The following is a 13,665-nucleotide window of genomic DNA, read 5'->3' as shown; positions in this document are numbered from 1 at the left end:
AAGATTCTTCCTCTTGACTTTTCTAGGAAGACGATAATGTCTACGCCAAAAGATTGCTTATCTTAAAATCAAAGTATATGAGGGAAAAGTCTCCTTTAAAAAATACATATTTATACATACACACATAAATATGCACACACACATACACACATATATATAACAGAGAGTAATAAAAAATATTCTCCAGTGTGGGATAGGGGCTCTTCAATTCTAAAAGTAAAAATCTGTAATTTTAAATTAATCTGAAAGAAATCTAAGCACAAGCTGAACTTAAAACTATTGTCTGAATCATAGAATTAGTCATTTTATTTTAAAAGTGCACATATTTTATTGAAAGATATCCAATTTCAGCTTTGAAGATATAGGCTCAAAATCTGTTCTTGGCTATTCCAGAAATTTTGCTTGTAGAGTGTTCATAATTTCAACCAAAACTTAGAAAGTTTTTCTAAAGTAGACTTTTCAACCTGCTGAACAGAACTCATGTCTATACTGTGATGTTTATTTCAGCAGCATTTGTCTCTGTGAAGCACATCAAAATCACTCAAACATCAAAATTGCTGATCTGATAGAATGATTTATTTTCCCATTACAGGTAAGTCATGAATGACTTGTTCTGAGGTATGTTTCTGAGCTATGAAGGACACCTATTAGAAAGCTCCACACTTGAAGGTTTCTCTTAAGGTGATAACATTTTTATGGCTGGACAGCCTCTGCAGGTACCAGATTCCCTGTTGTATCCAACTGCATACATTTACACGTGCATGCAGACACAGGGCACTCTGCATGGTCCCTAAAAAAACAGGTCAAATAACAGTTAAAAATCCAAATTAGACATACATACATTTATTTATCTCTCTCTTTTTTTTTTAAGAGACAAGGTCTCGCTATATTGCCCAGGCTGGACTCACACTCCTGGGCTCAAGCCATCCTCCTGCCTCAGCCTCTTGAGTAGCTGAGACTACAGGTGTGCATCACTGTGCCCACTTGTTTACTTGCATCTATCTATAATGCAACTTTTCAAAATGGCATTTGGAAAAATGTAGAAATTAAAACCCAGAGGAAAACAGCATCAAAAGCATCAAATTATAAATTACTGCCAAGCTGAATTTTAGGGAGAAGAAACATACCTTTTACTTTCTACATATATGGCAAGATATTTCATTTACAGTTGGGAAGGTGACAGGGATGTGCTCAGAGTTTAAATTAGCTAGTGAGACAAATTGGGTATAAATGCTGTATCAATCAGGAGCACAGGGCCACTGGCACCATTCAAAATAAAATTCAAATATGGTCTTGAGAGTCTCAATTGCGTGACTACATAAAAAGCTTACTTAGAAGAGAACTCAGGCAGCAGTATGATATGCTCTTTTATCATTTCATCAGTAATTCAATTGCATGATAAATTACGGCATATTCAGTTGTAAAAACTGTAAACATATCCTCTCCCCAAATAAAGTTAAATAATGTTATCAAACATTTAACTCATACAAAAGATTTAAATGAGTTCTTACATAAGTATTACCTTTACAGTTGAAGGTTATATAGGATATCTAATGATGAAATGTTCATACCACCTTTGTTAACGTCTGAGTGACAGTAAAAATAAAATTCATACTTTGGCTAAATGTTAATAGATAAACCCAAACTATTTAGAAGCAATCTGTGTTATCTCCCACAACTCCAAGCCTATCAAAGAAGAAATGTGCTGATTACCTGAACCAACTAAGCATATGTCCAGCATGTCCACCATGCCTGCAATTATGACACCATGTAAACCAGTTGTTAAATTGGGCTAATTTTTTGTCCTTGCTCAAGTCCACTTTTTCATCTGATTTGGTTCCTCCTATGATGAAAGAAAACGATCTTCATTAACTGTATCACAGTATTTTATTTAAAGTTACTTTCAAAAAGCATTTCTAAAACTGTGTTCCAAGTATGAATCACACAACATATTGAAATAGCAATTTTGATGGTAGGTTCTAATTTAGATGAAGCGAAACTGAATGACAGAAGCTCCCCTACATTTTTAATAGCCAATATAAAAATGGAAAAAAATAAAACCCACTAAGAAACAATCTAAATTTAAAACTTTGGGGAGACCAAATCAGTAGTTTAAAACCCTTCCACAAGGAAAATACCAGGCCCAGTTTACAAGTGAATTTTACTTAACATTCACGGAACAGGTAGGGCTAGGTGTGGTGGCTCATGCCTGTAATCCCAGCACTTTGGGAGGCTGAGGTGGGCAGACCACTTGAGGCTAGGAGTTCGAGACCAGGCTGGCCAACATGGTGAAACTCCGTCTCTGCTAAAAATACAAAAATTAGTCGGGGGTGGTGACACGTGCCTGTAGCCCCATTACTGGGGAGGCTAAGGCACAAGAATTGCTTAAACCTGGGGATTGGAGGCTGTAGTGAGCCGAGATTGCACAGCTGCACTCTAGGTTGGGTGATGGAGCAAGACTTTGTTTCAAAAAAAGAAAAAAAAACAAACAATCAAGGGATAGGTAACTCTCATCTGTACAAGCCCTTTGAAAGAAGAGAAAAAGTGGAAAGTTTCCCAATGCACTTCATGAGACTTGTGTAACTTAAGCAATTGCTTAATTAGACAATATTTTTACTTACTTGCTATCTATAAAGACATTATGCATCAATAACTATGTTCAAAATTTTGCTTGGACCATTGCACGCCACACTTTCATGACCAAAAGAATAATCTTGCAGTCAGGAACAGTTTTTAAAAATATGTTTTTGCTAATAATATGAGGTGAAAGGATGTGTAAGTAATTCAATGATTTAAGATGTAAACACAATAAAATTATTCCTGAAAGGGTCACCAACAATTAATAATGAGAGCGTAAAAAGGAAAGGGGGAAGAGATAAATAAAATATAGATCTGATATGGACACTACTTTAAACCTCTGTGTAAAGCTCTCATTAGTGCTTGTCACTTTGTTTTTGTAAATTCTAACATAAACAGATAACAGACTGAATCAGAACAAGCATACCCGTACGTTTTTCTGATGAAGCTGGAAGTATTAAGGTCTACCTCACAGCCAAGTATCAAATGACTTCAAATTTTAAAAGACTTATAGTGAATTATGAAGACAAGTGCCACAGAACACTTTAGGGGAAACTAGAGTTTCACTTATGCACTAACTCATAACGTAAGAAGAAAATGAAGGAAACCAGTAGATAATCTAGCTTTTTAAAAATGTGTCATTGTCCAGAAGTTAAGTTCTGTGAGGGCAGGGATTTTTGTTTTCTTTACTGTAACATTTCTAGCACTTGGAACAATAGGTACCAAATAAACATTTGTTGAATAAATAATATTTATGACGTTTACAATGATGTTAGAATTGTTTCAACAGATTTCTTATCTTCAAAGCACAATTGAGTATAAAAGTATCAAGTCTCAGTTAAATAAGCTTGTAGAAATTTCAGCTATTTGAATCACAAAGCAAGATGGATGGATGCAATCTCTGATTGCAGGCAAAGCACCAGGGAGGTTTAGATACTCGAGCCATTAGCCAGCACTTGATTTCTATTAGATCCTGTTATTTTGGAACTAAGACTCTTCTGATTTCACATATCAAAAAAGAGAATTTGCTTCTTTTTCTTTTTTTTAAACTTTTACTTTAGTTTCAGGGGTACATGTGCAGGTTTGTTATACAGGTAAATTGCGTGTCATGGGGGTTTTGGTGTATGCATTATTTCATCATCCAGGTAATAAACATAGTACCCGACAGGTAGTTTTTCAATCCTCCTCCCACCCTCCACCCTCCAGTAAGCCCTGGTGTCTGTTATTCCTTCTTTATGACGATATGTACTCAATGTTTAGCTCCTACTTATAACGTGCGGTATTTGGTTTTCTATTCCTGTGTTAGTTTGCTTAGGATAATGGCCTCCAGCTCCATGCTGCTGCAAAAGACATGGCTGCATAGTATTCCATGGTGTATATGTACCACATTTCTTTATCCAGTCCACCACTGATGGGCACTGAAGTTGATTCCATGATTAAACAGTGCTTATTATTCTCTAACTTAGCAATGCCTTTAAAGATCATATTCAGGCTCTTGCTAATTTTCCTACTGTTTCTTATCAGTTCACTTCCTAGGTCCTTTCACAACAATACACTTGCTCTTCCAACACCCCCTGTACTTACAATACTTACCAATCTCTTCACCCTAGTTCATGTCTTTTACTCTTGGTCTACAACCTGGAAGGCTTCCCTGTAGTCTTCATATATTAAATCTACCAATTTTAAAGACTGGCTTAAATGGTAACTTCCTCCTGAAGCTTTCAATATCCTTCAGAAAGAAGTAATATTTCCCACTCTCAAAATTCCTAATTCTTTCCTTATATAATAGTCCTAATTCATGTTGGGGGTTTAGGTGTGTTCCAGAATCCAGGATGTTTGGGATTTTAGAAAAAAGGAGCAAATATGTGCACCTTGAGGGTAGTCTAAAGCACCCTGTAATCAAACTCGTTAGTATTTCTGCAGTGAAACATGAATATTCACTAATAAATAAGAGAAATAAATATCTTAATAGCCTCACGTCAATTCTGAACAGGTTTTGTGGCCAAAGGAGATTACTGTAATTTTATTTTTAAAAGGCAGTGGACTTTCAGATCTTTTTAGAGACTTTGAAATGACAGATGGAATTGTAGACCAGTATTTATTTTCTAGAAAATATCACTTATTTTATACTTGTTAATTATGCTTATTGTACATCAAAAGCTCCAAGAGGTTCTTTGATTTATTCATCTCAGCACATCAGCCTTATATTAATGTACCAAGTAAAATCAGTGTTCAAATATGTATTATATATAAATTATTTCTGAAGCAAATATGGAAAAAATTCTATAACAAATATGGAAAAATGTTAATATTTGATAAACCTGAGTGCTGACTATTCATTATATTAGTCATAACAAAGAGTTTGAAATGTTTTAAGATTTTTCTTCAAATTCTAGAAAATTATTTTCTCTTCTTACCTATTTCAAAAATAGAAAAGATTGAAAAACTGATATTCAGCTAAAAGGAAGAGTGCCCAGGTGTAAGAATGCAAATAATCCTTATAGCTTCCTGAGGCTTGTGGTCCAAAAGATGTGTTCCATTTAATTATTTCTATATATCTCAGTTCGTATACATATATGACTTATTTATGCTATATTTTACCTCCTTGTGCTCTCATTGTTATAGATATTCCAAATTGTTATTTTCTGTTTATTAGGACTAGAGTAACATAAAAGAGTGATCAGTATGTAATGTATAAAATAAAAATCCTCCATTAAAATTTAAAACTAAAATGCACCTTTAAAACATTACGTATTGCCTTCATTTCTTTAAAAAAAGCATCTAGATGGAAAAATAATTGCTAAGCCAATGATACCAGCAAGTCTTTCATAAATGTTAATGTAATGATAAAGCAGACTACTTAAATGAACAAGATACAGAATAGAATTATAAAATGTGTGTACTAGAAAGGATCGCCAGTCCAGAGGAAGGTGCAAGTAACTCTCAATGTCACAGACTGAATGTCACAGAGATAGAATTAAAACAGACATTCTCACACTCTAACGAGTTCTTTATTCATTACACCTGTGTGCCAAATACCCAAAATGATTTTAACTGAAAATCTTGCCACAGTATCATTTTCAAATTAGGTAAAGAGCTGGAATAATTCCAGCCACCAGGTATATCTGATTATCTACTATTCTCAAAAATTTTTTCCATGTTTACTGTAAAAAGTAATAAATAATCTTAATATTTCTAACCATTACAAAATATAGGCTGGGCATGGTGGCTCATGCCTGTAATCCCAGCACTTTGGGAAGCTGAGGCAGGTGGATCGCTTGAGTTCAGGAGTTCAAGACCAGCCAGGGCAACAGGGCGAAACCCTATGGTCCCAGATACTTGGGAGGCTGAGGTGGGAGGATCACCTGAGCCCAGGAGATAGGAGGCAGAAGGCAGAGGTTGCCGTGAGCCGAGATCATGCCACTGTATTCTATCCTGGGTGACACAGTGAGATCCTGTCTCAAAAACAAAATGAAACAAAACAAAAACACTGTGTGTATATATGTATATATTCCAAATTGTTATTTTCTGCTTATTAGGACCAGAGTAACATAAAAGAGTGATCAGTCAGTATGCAATGTATAAAATAAAAATCCTTGATTAAAATTTAAATCAAAACTAACACATACATTTAAAACATTACGTATTGCCTTCATTTATATATATATATATATATATATATATATATATATAAATTTACGAGGTAACTGACAAACAGCAGAAGCAGCATCGAAATCTAGCAGTCAAGGGACATGACTTCTAGGCTGATACTTTCTCTATGCATTTTCTTATTTATTATTATTTTTTAATTAAAATTTTTTTAAAATTTAGGACACAGTCTTGCTCTGTCGCCCAGGTTGGAGTGCAGTGGCACGATCTTGACTCACTGCAACCTCTGTCGCCCGTGTTCAAGTGATTCTCCTACCTCAGTCTCCCAAGTAGCTGGGACTACAGGTGCATGCCACCATGCCCAGCTAATTTTCTGTATTTTTAGTAGAGACAAGGTTTCACTGTATGAGCCAGGATGGTCTCGATCTTCTGACCTCATGATCCACCGGCCTCAGCCACCCAAAATGCTGGGATTACAGGTGTGAGCCACCACACCTGGCCAAAAAAATTTTTTATAGAGATGGGGTCTCACTATTTTGCCCAGGCTGGTCTCAAACTCCCAGGCTCAAGTAATCATTCTGCCCTGGCCTCTCAAAGAGCTGGGATTACAGGCATGAGCCACTGCACCTGACCCTTCTCTTATGTATTTTACAGGTAGGTTTTGAAGATGAATGAAGAAGAAATGCCAAAGTGCTTTAATGATGTCAAAAGATCCTTAGAAATACAACGTATCTGTTATTAGGTGTAGGTATACTGACTTTTAAATAATCAAATTTGAACAAACTCCCCTTAGTGAAAACAGTGATAAGAAAATTGTAATATTTTAAGATTATTTCATATTTAAGTTTTTCTCACAAACTTTAAATTGGTCAGAACTTGTGAAATTACCTGAAGTATCAATAGATATAGATTTTACTTTTAATTTACATAGTTCATAAATTATAGGAACATAAAAGCCTTCAAGCTAGTAAACTGCCCTTTCTTAGAAATAATAACAAACTCTAGCTAGTTTGTATTTTATTTGCAACATTAACTCAATTATGTAAGAATCATTTCAGCTCATAAAGCATTTTGTAAAATTATGTCATACCAGGACAGCTAGAAACTGGTGTTCCCATATTAATGAGACAAAGCGCACATCGAGGAAGGGGTTTTCGACAGCCAGGACAACTTGTGACTTTAGATTTTGTTGGTGAGCCACTCACACCATACTGACTAAAACCTCTGCCCTGATGAGGCACAGTTGAACAGCTGTAGGAGATTGACTTGCCACAGAAATTGCAACTCACAAAAACCTACAAAACAAACGAAAGAAAAAATAAATGTAATACAAACCATAATGGAATGCTAAATAACTTAGTTTGCTCCTAACAAATTATTTTTAAATACTTCTAAAAAGTTTATTTTATATTCCAAAATTTATCTGCTAAGGTTGGCTAGCTCTCATTTAAAATTTGTACTTAGCAATTACATTTTTTGGATATTTTTTGGATACTTCCTTTTTAATTATATTCTTACTAATATCACTGAAATTGGTGGAAGAACTCAAACTTTAGACTCCAACATTTTAGAAATAACAGTGACTTCAGAATTCACACTGGGCCATTACAAAATATTCCAGTATGACTTCTAAACCACAGTTTAGTGATGTAATGTTCTGAACAAAATTTTCTTATAAAGAAAACGCTGTTCCTAAGACAAAAAGGAGTTAACAATCTTATAATGGTAAATAGTTAAATTTTTCAAATAATAGCAATAGAAGCTGTTTATTTTTGTTTTTACAGTAAATTGCTAAGCCCTTAATCACTTATCATATAGATTAGTAACATGTACTACCATGTAATGCTATTTTATCAACACTCTGGTTTTAATATAAGCACTTTCTCAACTTCCTAAAATAAGAAAATAGCACCATCCAGTGCCCATATTGAGGATAACATAATATTTGATATCTGAAGTAAGACACAGTGATTTAATGTGATATACCTTATGTGACAATAATCTTTTATTCAACTAATGCTAAAAAAAATTTCCATGTGTAATTAAACATACAGATATAGGTAATACTGCTAAAGTCTAGAAAAACCCAAATCCTGCCTTACTGCCCATAAATAATGCCAAAAAACTTAATACACAAGTGGAATTTATAAGATAATATAATAGTTTAGAATCTGAAAGGGCTGGAAATATACTAGAACACTTCAGGCCTGCTGTGGTTTGTTCTATCTCAGACTAAAGCTCAAGCCACTGAGATGATTGTTAGCAAGAAGCAGAACCAAAGGACAGGAAGATCAAGGACAAAGCTCAGTCTAGAAAAGACAAAGACATCAATGGGAACTCAATATAAGCAAAATAACGAGCTAATAATAACTTATTAAATTGAACATCAACATGTTACAAGTTGATTTTCTCCAAAACAATGTACTTACTTGTGCTAAAGGCTTGGAACTGGGATCCAGCTTACTCCTGTGAATATCAAATTCAGCTCGTTTATGCCAAAATCTCCAGGCATCTAATAAATTTCTGTAATTCTCAATCCAGTACTGAACCCTTTCATCCTTAAGAACATCTAAAGGTGAACCCTAAAACGAAAACATGAATTACTTCAATTATTTAAAATCTCCTGGCTAGGCCAGAGACTTCTGGGTAGCATGTAAGTATGAGTAACAGAAGAAACAGGCTTTTTTTTTTTTTTTTTTTTGCCAAAAGCTGGCTCCTATTGAGAATAAAGACAAAATTTATGGAAGCTCCATTAATTTATCTCAAGCTGGGTTTCACTAATGACATAAATATGTACTTTATATATCATACCTGGCCAGGAAGTGTAATTCTCTACCTTTTAGTTAAGTTTAAGAAAACAGAACTCCGTGGTTGAATGTTGTAAACAGTGATATGAATACCCTTCGTCCCAGCAATTAAAAACCTCTGAGTTCACAAACTCTGTTTACTATCAAATCCAAATGTAATACAGGCTGGACGTGATGGCTCATGCCTGTAATCTCAGCACTTTGGGAGGCCGAGGTAGGCGGGTCACTTGAGGTCAGGAGTTCGAGACCAGCCTGGCCAACATGGTGAAACCGTGTCTCTAGTAAAAACACAAAATTTGGCCAGGTGTGGTGGCAGGTGCCTATAATCCTAGTTACTCGGGAGGCTGACGCCTGAACCAAGAGGCGGAGGTTGCAGTGAGCCAAGATTGCACCACTGCACTGCAGCCTGGGTGACAGAGTAAGACTCCATCTTAAAAAAAAAAAAAAAAGTCCAATTGCACACCAAAATTGCTTGGTCACATCTGAACTAACAGCTTGGTCCTTCCTATCTAGCAATGCATGGTAAACTAAGATGCTGCTTTTATATACTTATTTATCCGTAAGTTAAACCCGTCTATTCTTACTCTTGCCTTCAATTAAAACATACATTTCTTGCCTTAAAAATAATAAAACAACAAGAAAAAGCAAAACCAAACCAAATACCTTCTTAGTTCTTTTGCCCCTAGCCACAGTTAAAAGCAACACCTTGTTTTAGTTAAATTTACTTTAGAGTTCTTCTCATTAAGAACTTCAAGTTCTTGCCAGTAAGAATTTTCCCAAAGTTATATTTTCCCTGGCAGCTGTGACATTTCACATTTCATCTATGCTTGCTTTAAGTTTTCTTTTCTTTCCTTTTCTTCTTTTTTTTTGGAGACAGAGTCTCACTCTGTTGGCCAGGCTGGAGTGCAGTGGCACGATCTCGGCTCACTGCAACCTCTGCCTCCTGGGCTCAAGCAATTCTCCTGCTTCAGCCTCCCGAGTAGCTGGGATTACAGGGGTGTGCCACCACGCCCGGCTAATTTTTGTAGTTTTAATAGAGACAGGGTTTCACCATGTTGGCCAGGCTGGTCTTGAACTCCTGACCTCAGGTAATCTGCCCGCCTCGGCCTCCCAAAGTGCTGGGATTACAGGCGTGAGCCACCATGCCCGGCCGCTTTAGGTTTTCTTAGAAGACTTTCAGCCCTGTTCAGGATATCTTCCTTAACTTTACAAAATGCAGAAAGGAGAGAAAGCCTCTACTTCTAATGATGCTTTGGCATCAATCTGAAGGTCAGTTTTCTCACTCCTACAGAAAACACAATTTTCTATAGAAAATTGAGGGCCAATAGAAAATACAATTTCAGAGAGAACCTGGCATATATCTTACTTATTAAAAAAAAAGACTGGCCGGGCGCGGTGGCTCAAGCCTGTAATCCCAGCACTTTGGGAGGCCGAGACGGGCGGATCACAAGGTCAGGAGATCAAGACCATCCTGGCGAACACAGTGAAACCCCGTCTCTACTAAAAATACAAAAAACTAGCCGGGCAAGTGGCGGGCGCCTGTAGTCCCAGTTACTTGGAAGGCTGAGGCAGGAGAATGGCGGGAACCCGGGAGGCGGAGCTTGCAGTGAGCTGAGATCTGGCCACTGCACTCCAGCCTGGGCGACAGAGCAAGACTCCGCCTCAAAAAAAAAAAATAAATAAAAATAAAAATAAAAATAAAAAAAATAAAAAAAAAGAACAAGGCCGGGCGCGGTGGCTCAAGCCTGTAATCCCAGCACTTTGGGAGGCCGAGACGAGCGGATCACAAGGTCAGGAGATCGAGACCATCCTGGCTAACACCGTGAAACCCCGTCTCTACTAAAGAATACAAAAAACTAGCCGGGCGACGAGGCGGGCGCCTGTAGTCCCAGCTACTTGGGAGGCGGAGGCAGGAGAATGGCGTAAACCTGGGAGGCGGAGCTTGCAGTGAGCTGAGATCCGGCCACGGCACTCCAGCCTGGGTGACAGAGCCAGACTCCGTCTCAAAAAAAAAAAAAAGAACAAATATCTTAACAGCTAATATAATCTTTAGACATCCAATCAAAAACTGAAGCAACATATCTTTCATCTATTAAATTCGGTGTTAATTACCAGAGTTAAATTTAGCTAAAAGAACAAGTGAAACACACAGCTTACAATTTCATTTCTTAAAAAAGTAGAGGTCTACTCTAGCCCTAATTATGACCGACCAGGCGGAACTAAGTACCAAAGTAACATATAATCCTTGGTTTAAAAAGAAAATTCACAGAAAAATAAGATGTTTTCATATCTCATTCTTTCCCCTTATATGGCAGGAAGGAGATAAACTAAGAAAGAATTTGGTCAATACATATACAGTAAATCTTCTCTAGATCCTCTCCAGTAAAGCCTAAACATGATCTGTAAAGAAAACCACAACATGATCTATAAAGAAAACAATTCAGGACAGGCATGGTGGCTCACGCCTGTAATTCCAGTACTTTGGGAGGCCAAGACAGGCAGATCACAAGGTCAGGAGATCGAGACCATCCTGGCTAACAAGATGAAACCCTGTCTCCACTAAAAATACAAAAATTAGCCAGGCTGGTGGTGGGTGCCTGTAGTCCCAGCTACTCGGGAGGCTGAGGCAGGAGAATGGCATGAACCCGGGAGGCGGAGCTTACAGTGAGCCAAGACTGCACCACTGCACTCCAGCCTGGGCAACAGAGTGAGACTCTATCTCAAAAAAAAAAAAACAGTTCAGAGATTGAGTCTGACCAAATTAGAAGGGCTTGGGAAAATAGTGTTTTGATTAGTAAAGAGATAAGGAATCTGAACCGAGAAATGTAAACCAGGAGACTCCAACCCCCAATATACCCCCAGGTCCGTAGCCTGGTACAAACTGGGTCACACAGCAGGAGGTGAGTGGCAGGGCAATGAGCAAAGCTTCATCTGTATTTACGGCTGCTCCCCATCCCTCACATTACTGCCTGAGCTCTGCAGTGGCAGCATTAGATTCTCATAGGAGAGAGAACCCTACTGTGAACTGCACATGTGAAGGATCTAGCCTGCATACTCCTTATGAGAATCTAAATGCCTGATGATCTGTCAGTGTCTCACATCATCCCCAGATGGGACCATCTAGTTGCAGGAAAACAACCTCAGGGCTCCCACTCATTCTACATTATGGTGAGTTCTAGAATTATTTCATTATGTGTAATAATAGTAGAAATAAACTACACAATAAATACAATGTGCTGGAATCATCCCTAAACCAACCCCCTGGTGCTATAAAGTCCCTAGTGCAAAAAGGTTGGGGACTGCTGATGTAAACTATAACAAAGTTAAGATTCTGAAACTGAAAAGCACAATAACTGAAATGAATAATTCCCTGGGAAGTTTAACAGCAAATGGAGATGATGGAAGAGTCCATAAGTCAACAGAAATCAACAAATCTGGGCCGGGCACGGTGGCTCACGCCTGTAATCCCAGCACTTTGGGAGGCCACGGTGGGCAGATCACTTGAGGACAGGCATTTAAGACCAGCATGGCCAACATAGTGAAACCATGTCTCTACTGAAAAACCAAAAAAATTAGCCAGGTGTGGTGGCACATGCCTGTAATCCCAGCTACTTGGGAGGCTGAGGCATGAGAATCACTTGAATGCATGAACCTGGGAGCTGGAAGATGCAGTGAGCCAAGATTGTGCCACTGCACTCCTGCCTGCGTGACACAGCGAGACTCTGTCTTCAAACAAAAAACAAACAAACAAAAAAATTAACTAATTTGAAGAATAGTGGGAAAAAAAACATGGAAGGAAAAAGAATAGAGCCTTAGGCACCTATGAACACTATGCAGTGGTTTAATACATATGTAGTAAGAATCCTAGAAGAAAAATAGAGTAAGATTGAGGCAGAAAAAAATATTTAAAGAAAGAATATCCCCAAACTTCCCAAGTCTGATGAAAAACAGACATGCAGATCCAAGAAGCTCAATGAACCACAAGCAGGATAAAATGAACCACAACCAGGCACATTAAGGTCATACTACTGAAAAATCACAGGTAAAGGAAAAATCTTGGAGGAAACCCAAAAAGATTGTCCTATATATAAATAATAGAAAACACTTTATTGATGGTTGCAAGGAAATCAAATTTACTTAAACATTAAAAATCAGAATTTAGGCTGGGCATGGTGGCTCATGCCTATAATACTAACACTTTCAGAGGCTGAGGCGGGCAGATCGCTTGAGGTCAGGAGTTTGAGACCAGCCTGGGCAACATGGTGAAACTCCATTTCTGTCAAAAATACAAAAAATTAGCCAGGAGTGGTGGCGTGAACCTGTGGTCCAGCTCCTTGGGAGGCTGAGGTGGGAGGACTGCTTGAGCCAGGAGGCTGCAATGAGCTGAGATCCACCCCAGCCTGAGTGATACGGTGAGACCCTGTCTCAAAAAAAAAAAAGAAACCCAACAAAAAATGAAACATCACAGACAGGGAAACAAGTATAAGAATAGCTGATTCTCATCAGAAACAACAGAGGCCAGAAGAGAGTGAAACTACATCTTTAAAGTGTTAAAAGAAAAAATAAGGGTGAAATAGACATTTTCAGTTAAAATTTGAGAGAATCTGTCACCTATAACACAAGGAATGCTATAGGATTTACAGAAAGGAAAAAGAATGCCAGGAATGATAAA

General features: G+C 37.6%; 1 protein-coding gene across 6 annotated transcripts in view; it reads right to left on the bottom strand.

Moving 5' to 3' along the window:
• Window positions 1-303: 303 nt before the first annotated feature.
• The window catches only part of MIOS (meiosis regulator for oocyte development), a 38,367-nt gene continuing 25,005 nt past the window's right edge, over window positions 304-13,665 (bottom strand). For 4 of the 6 annotated variants that reach the window (XM_033192281.1, XM_033192284.1, XM_033192283.1 and 1 more), the window contains 4 exons: window positions 8,616-8,768; window positions 7,277-7,481; window positions 1,714-1,843; window positions 304-790 (listed from right to left, as the gene is read on the bottom strand). In XM_033192281.1, the coding sequence (XP_033048172.1) occupies window positions 694-790; window positions 1,714-1,843; window positions 7,277-7,481; window positions 8,616-8,768 (585 nt within the window). In that variant the 3' untranslated portion in view covers window positions 304-693. Of the gene's footprint in view, window positions 791-1,713; window positions 1,844-5,178; window positions 5,236-7,276; window positions 7,482-8,615; window positions 8,769-13,665 lie in introns of those variants that run through there. The other 2 variants (XM_033192286.1, XM_033192285.1) reach the window with 2 other exon arrangements.

The sequence above is a fragment of the Trachypithecus francoisi genome, unplaced genomic scaffold (assembly GCF_009764315.1).
Source record: "Trachypithecus francoisi isolate TF-2019V2 unplaced genomic scaffold, Tfra_2.0 Lachesis_group4, whole genome shotgun sequence".
In the NCBI taxonomy this organism is placed as follows: domain Eukaryota; kingdom Metazoa; phylum Chordata; class Mammalia; order Primates; family Cercopithecidae; genus Trachypithecus; species Trachypithecus francoisi.
This window is presented reverse-complemented; position numbering and strand designations above follow the sequence as displayed.